Source organism: Glycine soja, chromosome 7 (genome assembly GCF_004193775.1).
Source record: "Glycine soja cultivar W05 chromosome 7, ASM419377v2, whole genome shotgun sequence".
Classification (NCBI taxonomy): Eukaryota; Viridiplantae; Streptophyta; class Magnoliopsida; order Fabales; family Fabaceae; genus Glycine; species Glycine soja.
This window is the reverse complement of record NC_041008.1, coordinates 10,055,396-10,067,694: the sequence shown is the minus strand read 5'-3', so window position 1 is coordinate 10,067,694 and position 12,299 is coordinate 10,055,396. Positions and strand designations below refer to the sequence as shown.

The following is a 12,299-nucleotide window of genomic DNA, read 5'->3' as shown; positions in this document are numbered from 1 at the left end:
TTGAATTTGCAAGAACCTGCAATCTTCCAAAGTAATCTCCAATGCTCTCGGTCTCTTCCATCTGCAGCAATTCAAATTGCCTTCGAAGAGTCTGAAGTCTCACCTTCTTGATCTTATCAGCTCCTGCATAAGCCTTGTTCAGAATGTCCCATGCTTCCTTTGCGGATTTAGCATTTTCGATTTTCTCAAAGTGAGAATCATCGACACATTGATGCAAGATCACCAAGGCTTTGCAGTCTTTCTTCTTCAGATCCTTGAATTCAGTCTTCTGCAAATCTGAGGCTCCCTCTTTAGGAATTTCTATTCCATTCTCAATCACACCGGTCAAGTCTTGAAATCCAAGCAAGACTTTCATTTGCACACTCCATCTGTTGAAGTTCTTGCCGGTTAGAATTGGAAGATTTAAGGGAAAAGGACCATTCGAAGCCATGATTGGAGAATTGGTCTCTTTTTCGAACCTAGCTCTGAAATACCACTGTTAGAACTTCCTGTTCTTGCGCACACACACGCACAAAGAGGTAACTTGAGGAAGGAGAAAAGTGAGAGAGGTTTAGAGAGAAGCAAAACTAACAAATAAGGAAAATGAAAGAATCTGAAAAAATTATTATTGAAAGAACAATGAAAACAGTATTTATAAGAGGGACAGAGACTGAATTGTATTTTGCATTTTGGCCCCTCACTAACAACTTGATTGCATCATTATTAACTAACCAACTAACTTCCTATATTAGAAAGACTTAACCAACAAAGTCAGAATTACTATCATTTCTAACAGAAAGTGAAAAGTGTAATGTTACATTATTACGAGTGAAGTCTCAGAAGAAGAGAATTGGGAGAGTGAGAGAGAAAGCAAAATGCGAGTATGAAGCTCTCAGAAAGGCTCGCATGTTAGAGAATCAGGCTTCAGTTGGAGTCTTTGGGTGTTGTGAATACCGTTTCTCAGCTCCGACAACAAGCCAAGAAACAACAACAACAACAACCTCGTACTTACCAAAAAAAACTGTACGGTCTCACCCCTTTGCGCTACTCTCAGCGAATCAGCAACAACCTTACGCCGCCACCTTCTTAGTCTCAGCATTCCACACCCATCAAACAAGGTTTAAGCTTTTTTCTTTACTCTTCTTGTCTCTCTTTTCTGGAACAACCTCCTAAATATCACACACACCTTTCCCCTCTTAAAGGACTAGTATTTTGCATCACCACTTCAATCCTTCAAATGCAAGGAAGAATAATTTGTACCTTTGGAAGACTAATATAGTGAATTTTTTTAATGTTTGAAGGACTAATTTAGTGACACTCTAATCTTTGTAGGATCAAATTAAAGGTACAATTATTTTGATCCTCCAAAACATACATGTCACATGACATTTCTGCAACAATATTGGTTCTTCATTTGAAAATTAATGCCATTAGTTTTTTCCTCCTTCATAAGGAATCATTTTGCATCATTCTCTATTTTTGAAAGACTAGTATGTATCATGTATTTTATAAGTGAAGTAGCATGTGACCACTAGGCGTATATATTTGGAAGACCATGATTGCTATTTACTCTTTCTTCAACCACTGCTTGTTTTGGTAACTTTTTCTGTGAATTGTGACAGAGAAGAAGGTAACTTTGTGTGAAGTGAAAAAAGAGGAGCAGAGGCCTGCCAATGTTCCTTTCATAAACCTAAGCAATGTAGATCTTCAGCTTTCAGCAGAGAATTCTGCTCGGCGGTGTGATAGCAAGGACAGAGGTAGTGTCTACAATCCAATTTTGGGGATATGCTGCCATTTTTGCAGGTCCATTTTCTCACTCCCTTTTGTTTGTTAACAACTGGAGATTAATTTAATGTTTTACTAATCCTTAGTCACAAATTTACATAGTTTGTTATTGGGATATAAGGCTCAAAGTTTGGTGGTATATGCTTTATATTAGAAGATAATATTAGTTTGTTATTTGGGGTATAAGGTTCACGGTTTGGTGGTATATGCTTTATATTAGAATTGGGGTATAAGGTTCACAGTTTGGTAGTATATGCTTTATAGTATAAGCTTATATTAGTTTGTTATTTGGGGTATAAGGTTCTTGTGGTATATGCTTTATATTAGAAGCTAATACAAAATGATGATACTGTTTGGTCATTGCCAACAATTTGACATATATCCAATCTGGTCAATGTAGAGAAATTTCCTAATAGGTAATGGGTTTAATGTGGAGCTATATATATAAACAAGTGTAATAGTATTTGGTATAGCTGATGATGATGATGATGAGTTGATGACATTGCGATGTAACACTAAAACACAAATGCAGGCAAAAGAAATTGTGTGGCGAAGAAGACTGCAAGAGATGTGGCAATTTTGATGTGAAAGAACCATGCCTAGGTCAGATTTAAAAAGTCTTATTTTGAGTTCTTTTTTTGCTTTAGTTCCACAATGTTTTAACAGTTTGACAATGATTTCCTAACAGGAAAGACTGATTGTTCTGTCTGTCACTCTAGCACTGGTGTTTTTTGTAGAGCCTGTCTCAAGATTTGATATGGTGAAGGTGAGAAAAAATAGTTCAGCCAACGATAAGGGGCAGCTAAACAAGGCAAACAAATTAAAATTGCATTAAGAAAAATCCTTGGTTTCACATTAACTTTGGTTGTACAGTAAGGGTATTCATGACTTAGCTTTTGTTAACTAATATTAAGTCCACCCTTGGCCAATCTTAAGAGCTTGGTTTTATATTTGTTTGATATATAGTAGTATAATATATTTAATTGAAATAGTTTTAGTTGTCCCACCCTCATACCTGCATCTAGAGGTTATATGTTATAAAGTTATTGCTTATTTTTCATTCTTTTTGACATAAAAACTATCTTATGTTATAAAATTTGTTTCATCATAAAGTTGTAAGTTATGCTTTGAACTCAATAGTGAGATATTCTAAAATATAACAAGACTTATTAAAAATTACTCATGTTGGTAGTCTGAAATTGTTCACTATTGTTCTGTTTTAGAAATAGAGGAAGTGAGAAAGAACAAGGGATGGATGTGCCCTCATTGCATAGAAGCAAAAGGAATAAACCCTCACTGGATATGTAACAGGTAGAGCCATTAAACTTTACCTCCTACTTAATTATTTGGGTTTTGATTGTGTAAATATAATAGTGGGCAGAATTCCTTAAGAGTTAAGACACATTAAACTACAAGATGTAGAGAATATAGAGGACACATTAAACTACAAGATGTAGAGAATATAGAGGTAGAACTATTAAATACGTAGAGAATTTATTTTGATCTGATTCAAGATGTTGTCTCCTTTTTATGTAGTTCAATATGCCTGAGGAACGAAAGATGCCTCCAACTGGAATAGCATATTAATTTCTTCAATGTTAATATCTTTGTACTGAGTGTGGTACGTTTTCTTTAATCAGTGGCAGATCTACTAATGGAAGAACTTAAAAACTTTGGAAAATGTAAGATCTAGACTAGATGTAATCAACAGTTATTTTCTAACTTAGTAGAACTTACTTTGTTAACATCCAAGAGCGAAGTTAGACTTGTAGTGTCACTCATTTGCTTTTGCAACGTTTTCTAGTGGCACTCCTTAGACTTCTAGTGTCACATTTTTTTTCTTTGTAAGAAAAAACACTCTATTTATATGTAACCCGTGTTGTACCTATATCAGTCTCTTGTAGTTTTAGATGCAAGAGAACAGACACTGTCACAGTGAACGATTTCTTACTGTTGACAATAACATGCTAGTGTGGTGCTTATATTCGAAATATCCAATTGGGTCATGAATCATTGCCTACGTGGTTTCCCAGGAAAGTAGCAATTCAGAATCTTCACAATGAAATACTTATTAATTAGCATTACGTCATTCGGTGTTCTTGAAAAAGATGAAAAAAAAAAAAACAACTTGAGTACTTTATTATATGATAGAGAATATATATATTTTTGGAATGATTAAGAACTAGCACATAGTCATAATCATACAGTCATTTAGCTCCTATGCTTTAATGTTTAATCAAATGCATGAGCTTAATCCTTATCATGTAGAGGGTTATAATTGACAAAGATGGAAGATGGAACAATAATTAAATATTCAAATTGAAATGAATTCATTTGAAGAATGAGAATAAAAATGATGTGTAAATATAGGTCGATTGATACCATTTCCCAACAAACTTGCATAAAATTCCCAATTGTGAAGAAATTAATTATTTCATTTTTTTGACTTTTTAAACTCAATCGATAACATGTCGCATCTAAATATTCCTACTGCTTTGAAAATCATTCATTAATATATATAATTTCATACAAGGCTAGTCGTGAGACTTAGAGGAACATTGGTTGGTCAAGTGACATCCCATGTAAAATTCTATATAATCTGCGTGTGTGTGAATTCTAATTTACCAATTAAAACTGAAATAACATATAAACAGCAGTCTGGAAAATCGAAGTCATACATAACATGAGAATTTTTCTTTATTTTTGTATACTTATATATATATATATATATATATATATATATATATATATATATATATATATATATATATATACTTATGTATATATATGCATGTAACACTTTTACATAGCACTGCAGATTGAGGTAATGGAAAAATTGTGCACAAATTAACTGACAGCAACAGCTCAAATATCCATATATCCAGGGGTTAAAGAGGTTTCATAACAGGAAGCTCTGGTTATGGATTCAGTGATTTTAAGGGGTAAAAGTTAAGTAGTTTTCTCTCATTTTAGGCCATTAGATCAATCTTACTGTTTACACATCTGTCACCTGTTGTAAAAGAAATTTTTGTGATGATATAAAACTGCTAGAATACAACTAAATATAAAAACCATATTAATTTCAAAGTAAAAAAAAAAAAAAAGTGATCTAGTCATATAATGTCATAAGACTTATTTTGTCACATTAAATTATTAAGTTTAATTTTTTATTTTATTTTTCAATTAAAGCCTATAAACCTTTTTGCCACAAAATTCGAGCTATCAAATTGATTTAATGAAATAAGGTGAAGAAAAGACACCGTGACTTTTCCTGGTTAATGGTAATGTAACTAAATGCATTTCCATCTGCTTGGACTTTAGCATCACGATCTGAAAAGAAATAAGCAGCACTGCATCTGGTGACACTAAAAGGAGGTGCTGTTTTATCATTAAAAATCAAAGGAACCTTCAAACGGCGACACTGCACGACTGGTGGATGGAAACGATTACTCTTGAACAACCTTCCAAACTTGGCCCGGATTCTAAGATCAAAATCCACAGTCAAGTCATTGTAAATCCCAACACTTGTCTAAGGGTATTTGAAGGGTATAGACGTTGATGGTTTAGGCGTGTGGTTTGTTGATTGATCTTTTCTGGGAGATTTCCCTGCAAAATATAATACAAGTGCACCGAGGCATTGACTTTTGAAGCCGAGTAAAGAAAAATTCTTCAATATATAGTTTGATTAACAACTAGGAAACGTGGAGATGAGAGTACACAATATAAAATGTGATGAAGAAATTGTGTCTGTATTAAGACATCTGGTAAAAAAATATTTAATATATCATATTAAGTGTTTTAAATTATAAAAAAAGCATTGATTAATTTTTTAACTTTTAACCTAATAAATACTTTCGTAAAAAAAACCTATTAAATACTTTCTTTAATAATTTGTTATTTTTCACTACTTATCATGCATGTGTCAATTGATAGATACATGCATCTCAAAAGAAAAATTCACTATGGTACAATAGGGACAAAAAAGTCCACCTGATCTTACGGGTATCTATAAAATTATTTACAAGTCAAAAGAATAATTATCTACATATTGAGATTAGGTATGGAAAACGAATATTTATATGTAAATTTACATAGATATGAGTGCAGGTATGAATATTATAATACTCACTCCTCTTGTTATGTACATGTCACATATACACACACATAAATTATCCATGATATTCAAGTTTAATTAGAGTTTTTATTAAGCGATTAGAATATTAACTTTAGGAATCATAATGTTAAATTATTATTTTTGTAATTTTTGTGTATTGACTTGAGTTTAGACAACTCAGGATTATGTATTAACTTGACTTGATTTATTAACTTTATACATTAGTGTGAGTTGCAAGTGTGATTATGAGTATATAAGTATCTAATAGAAACAAGATGAGGGTTAAAGTTACTATCTGTCAAGCTATGAGACCGGGTATGAAGATTTTTTTAAAACACAGGTATGAGAATCAACACTATAAGATCCTATCCAAAACCCACCTATTGTCATCCCTAGCCATGTATGTAGGGATTTGGGAATTTGAGTAGCTCGCACAATATTTTAGGTTCAAACTTTAAAAAATAAGTTAACTTTATATTTTATTAGGATCATTTTGAGTTCTTTTATTATTATTTTTGGTTAAATATAATTTTGATTTCTTATTTATATATTTTTATTATATTGTGGTCTTTTAAGTTTCATTTTTTTATTTTGGCCTTTAAAGTGTAATTATTATGCTAAATTGGTAATTTTTAAGGATGAAAAAGTGTATTCGAACCCTGCAGATATTCCAAAAATATTCACAAATGGATAGGATAAATACTTAAGTTGCAACTGTGACACAAGATTGTGGTTCTATAAAACTAAAATGTGCCTTGGTTCATGTTTGTCGGTTTATCTAAAATCTTTAAAAATATATGTTAGACTTTCAAATAGGACAAACTAAGTCTTAAAAATGAATCTACAATAAAATAAAACAAACTCAAGTTTTGTAAATCTGAGCTAAGTTAGATTAAAGTTTAGTTAGGTTTACTTAAGTATTTATTTTATATTAGTATTTAATTTAAAATTTAAATTTTCCCATTTAGGTTTTTAACCCCAATAATTTTGTCTTTTTTCCTTACTTACGTGACACTCATAATATGATATTTTTTGTTGACAACTACTTTCTAATGCCAGCAATTATTTGTCACGCCAGCTATTTTTAGGAATTTTTATAACCGCATGGATCCATTAGAAAAAAAATGATCATATGAATTGAAAGTACATTTAAGTTAAAATTATTTTTTAATTGAGATTACTACAAGTAAATAATAAATTGAATTTTTTAATTAGTGCAAAATTAACTATTTTTTCTTATAGTTAAATCAGAAATATTTTTATAAGAGATTTTTATATGAAAGAAGGTAATTTTGGATAAGGACGGCTGTCTTCGGATTAATTTATAAAATAATTAAGAACTAACATGAGGTTAATGTTTAATCAAATGCATGAGGTTAATCCTTATCATGTAGAGGGGTTATTGACCAACATGGAAGATGGATGAACGATAATTAAATATTTAAATAGAATATTGAAATAAATTCATTTGTGAAAATAAAAAGATGTGTAAATAGGTCAATTAAAACCATTTCCAAACGACAAGTTTCATATAAAATTCCCAGTTGTGAAGAAATTAATTATTCCATTTTTTTTTACTTTTTAAACACAGACAACATGTCGCTATTAAAATGTTCCTACTATTATTGCCATTTATGAATAAAAAAAATGTCATACAAGACCAGTTGATGTTGATGCTTTAGAGGAAAATTGGCTGGTGAAGTTTACGTTGATGGGAATGATATATCCATGACAAATTCTATATAATTGGCGTGTGTGAATTCTCGTTTACCAAAAGATGCAATTCTCAAGTTTCCACCTCTCTCCACGTATGTATCTACTTTTGGAAATTAAAAGTAAACATTACAGTATATCATCAATCACAATCATGGGGACTACAAAGAAATGAACAACAACCAGCTGAAATATCATATAACATAAGAAAATCAAAATGATACATAAATTGAGTATTTTCCTTTATTTTTTGTATACAACATACATGAGAGTGTTTTTATATGTTATGGTGTATATATATCCATGTAACACCTTTACACATCTCTCTGCAGATTATTTTTAATGGAAAAATTGTGTACAGATTAACTGACATGGTCAACTGATTATAGAGGTTTCATATCAGCCTGCAGCTCCTATCCATCAACATCAGGCGCATCACGATCTGAGAAGAAAGAAGCACTTTTGCATCTGGTGACACTAAAAGGAGGTACTGATTTACCATTAGAAATCAAAGGAACCCTCAATCGGCGACACTGAACAATGGGTGTATTGAAACGACTACTCTTGAACTTTCCATACTTGGCTCTGATTCTAAGATCAAAATCCACAGCAAGGTCCTTGTAAATCCCAACACTTGTCTCATCTTTATACTCACCAAGTTGTTTAGATTTGAGCTTAATCACCCTCTGCCCTTCAAACACTGCTTGAAGGAAGGTTGTGTTCTTGTGGCCTTGGTCAAAGGGTGTTAAGCTCACCCAACCAAAAGCATTATCTTTGTACCAAGAAATTACTGTGATCCTCCTATAGTACACTATGGTGTGCTTGTTGGGGTTTCTCACTGTGACGTTGACCTTCAAGTTGTAATACAAAGTGTTGTTGCTTGTGAGGTTGAATTGTGTTAGGGAGGCATCGGTTACATGGAACTTGACACTTGAGGGTGAGATGCAGACGATGATGGAAATTATGAACATGAAGAAGAGGGTGATGATTATGCAGCAGGTGCAGGCGATGAAGCGGTTTCTGCAACACATGTGATTGATTGGTAGGAAAAGAAGGTTTAGGTGAATGATGAAAGATGGTATGTCATTTTTTCCCACCTATATATGGGTATTTGAAGGGGTTTAGTATTGATGATTTGGGCTTGTGGTTTGTTTGATTGAGGTTTTCTGAGAGATTTCCTTGTAAAATACAGTACAAGTGCATAGAATGTCATTGGCTTTTTAATATTGAACGCCGAGTAAGAAAGAACTGTTCGATTGTTTGATTCACAAGTAACAAGGAAACCACAATTTGGTCGACGAGTTAGACGTATATATAAAAATATTATGTGAAGAAATAAGGATGCGACTGGGTTGTTTCTTTTTTTGTTTTTTATTTTTATTTTTTTTGCACACGCATGTTTTTTTCTTAATTATCTGAACCATAGATTAATTTTACTTATTGTTGGCGACTTATTATTAATTAAAAAAAAATTACACAGTAAAAAATAAATCATTTTTCTTTATGTAAATATAAACATAATGATGTTACATTTTTAAGTTGGGTTGACTAGGTTGTGTTAAAAAAATAAAATAAAAATGAAAGAAATAAATAAGAAGATGATGTACAATCTTGAATTAAATAACAAAATAATAGTAGTAAAATAATTTGAATTGACACTATATAAATCAACAATACACTATATCATGCAATAAAAACAAGGAAAAAATAAATTAGGGAAAAAATATTTAACCTGGGTTGGAGCGCGCAAACATTATCCTTAGAGAGAAAACGCTCCCACTGCAGTAGGAAAATTTGATTGCGCTTCTCTCCCAAAATACGACAACCTGTTGGTTCCGATCGTGTGCAGTGAAATGATCTCCAAACCTTCTGAACATCAACTCTCTTGCTCTCAAAAAATAAGTTTTTTATAGGAAAATGAAGAGAATTTTTTTTTTAGGAGAATCAAACTAGATTGTATTTATGCAAAAATAAAATATGACCGTTGGAAATCAACATACGGTTGTCACAATAAATGTAACAAACTAGTTGACTCATTAAAACAAAATCTTAAGAAAATCTAAAATAAATATTTTATTTTATAAAATAGAATTAATATAATTAATATATATTTATAAATCTTAAATTAAAACAAAAATATTTACCAGCATTCCCCCACATAATTTAAAATTTTAAAATATATTTTCTAAAAGATAATTTGTATAGAAACATAAGAGAAAGAGCATGTGATATTGTATTTCAGTATAAGGAACCTTTCGGGTTTGAGCCTTATACCTAGTGTTTATGAACTTCCACCCGAGAAAAATGTAGTGACTTAATTGTCTTGAATTACATATTCTTTAACCGAACTTTAGTACATAACCCCTACAATATTGACGTTCAATTAGGTTCTAATCAGTGATAGCGCGTTACACGACCTTGCGCTTGTATCTTGTTTCGTGAGTGTCACTTAGAGATTAGCTCATATCTCACAGTGGCAGCCCCACCACCACACTCACTAGGTGAATCCTCAAAGAGTGGGTTATGACCCCCTCCCCTACAATAATTATCATCGGATTCATTAAGAGGTATTTTTTTATACCAAAAATACACATATAAATACCTCAACCTTAATATTGCCACAATTTATAATACACCTTGTCATAGGAATGAGAAACGGATCAGCTCCGCCAAATTTCATTTTGGTGTACTTTAGTCAACAAACAATTTCGTTGTTACCCGTTGAATTTCATCCATGGGATCATCGATCACATGGAGATGATGTCCATTGTTGTAACTAAATAATGAGCTTTAGTCTCATTTTCCTCTACGACTCAAGTACTTGTTGACGCGTCAACCCTTTTGTAAGCGGATCCATAATATTATTTTTTGACCTGACAAAGTTAAGAGAAATGACACCATGAGAAATCAAATTTCTTATAGACTTATGTCTCACTCTTAAGTGTCTTCTTTTTTCATTAAAATTTTGCTAGTCACTTTAGATATAACAGTTTGACTATCACAATACATTGGAATTGGAGGTATACGCTTATTCAACAATGACTAATCACATAATACATTTTTAAGAAATTTAGCCTCACTAGTACCAGTATTTAAAGCAATAATTTTTGTTTTCATGTGAAATAATAATTTGTCTAATAGATTTTCATAATATTGCACAACCAGCTAAAGCAAAGACATAACCACTTGTCAATTTTATTTCATCATAATCAGAACTTCAATTTTGTATCACTAAATCCTTCAATTACTTTCCAATCTACCAACTGCATATGCAATATCAGACAGGCCTAGAGAAGTTTGTCAAATGCAATAAAGAACCGATACTTTGAGAATATTTATGTGAAGAAATTTCTTTACTCAAATTTTTCTTTAACTTGATGGATGAGTCAAGGAGTAAAAGCATGTTTCGCATCAAAATAATTAAACTTCTTCAATAATTTTTCAGCATAATAAGATTGGGTAAAAGTCATGCCATCATTTTTCTTTATAAGCTTAATTCTCAAAATCACATCTACTTGATCAAGGTGTTTTATGTCAAAGTTTCTAAACAATAAGGACTTCACATCATTTATGAAATGCATATTACTACCAAATATCAATATATCATCTAGATACAAACATAAAATGACACATCAATTATCATCAAATTGTTTCACTTACACACATTTATCACTATCATTAATTTGAAAATCATATAAAAGAATAACTTAATCAAACTTTTGTGTCATTGCTTAGGAGCTTGTTTCAAACCATATAAAGATTTAATGATTTATTTTTTAAGGAAAAAGATTTTCAAAGAAAGTGATATCTCTAGATTACATAATAGTAACATTAGAAATTTCAGTCACTTTTGAATTAACAACTAAAAATCTATAAGTAGTATTATGTAAAAAAATATCCAACAAAATACAATTAACATTTTTTTTTCAATTTTCCTTTTCTTATTAACAGAGATGTTAACCTTTACTAGACACCCTCACACTTTAAGATATTTCAAATTTGGTTCTCTTTTTCTCCATAGCTCATAATTTTTTTTTTTAAATTATAAGATACCATATCAAGAAAATGACATACAAAATATAAACTTTCACTAAGTGTTCATTTTATTGCTTTGTGTGTTATATTCTCACATGTTTATTATTATTATAACAAGAAGATACATACATAGAGGCAACCAGTCACTAACATGTAACAACAAGATACTTGCAACAATAACAATAACTAAAAAAAAACAAACAACAAACATCCTAATTTTAAAGACATGTAGCGTTCAAAGGAGAATCTGACCAAGTAAAAGATAGTTTTCTAACATATAGGAATGAAATTAGAAGTATGCTTTTAGTTTTTCACATAAACTAATTCTAAAAGCATTTTCTCTTCAAAACCATCATTTATAAAGAAAATATATTTTAAATTTCAAATTATAAGAAAATATTTTTCAACAATCTATCACTAATTTAAAATTTAAGGAGATGAAATAATATAATGAAACATTTTTAATAAAGCATAATACATTGTGTCTTTATCCAATAATTTTTCAGACTTACTATAAAGGGGAGTCAATTATATTCATGACAGATATTTTGGTAAAATAAAATGCTACTGCAGAAAAGACTATGCTAGAAAAAAAATAGATAAATTTTTCTCTCTAAGATTGTTAGAAAAATAAATTAAAAATGAAAGAAATAAATAAGAAGAAGATGCACAG

At 30.9% G+C, this 12,299-nt stretch overlaps 1 protein-coding gene and 1 long non-coding RNA gene across 2 annotated transcripts; one reads left to right on the top strand and one right to left on the bottom strand.

Annotated features, from left to right (window-relative positions):
• Positions 1-2,251: 2,251 nt before the first annotated feature.
• LOC114418694 lies at positions 2,252-3,423 on the top strand. Its single transcript, XR_003668080.1, has 4 exons — positions 2,252-2,367; positions 2,453-2,530; positions 2,988-3,075; positions 3,301-3,423. It is a non-coding gene; the product is annotated as an uncharacterized LOC114418694 (long non-coding RNA).
• A 4,340-nt stretch (positions 3,424-7,763) lies between these two features.
• Positions 7,764-8,838, bottom strand: LOC114418693 (NDR1/HIN1-like protein 10). Its single transcript, XM_028384165.1, has one exon. The coding sequence runs from the start codon at positions 8,620-8,622 to the stop codon at positions 8,005-8,007; it is 618 nt and encodes a 205-aa protein (XP_028239966.1). The 5' UTR covers positions 8,623-8,838; the 3' UTR covers positions 7,764-8,004.
• Positions 8,839-12,299: the final 3,461 nt, after the last annotated feature.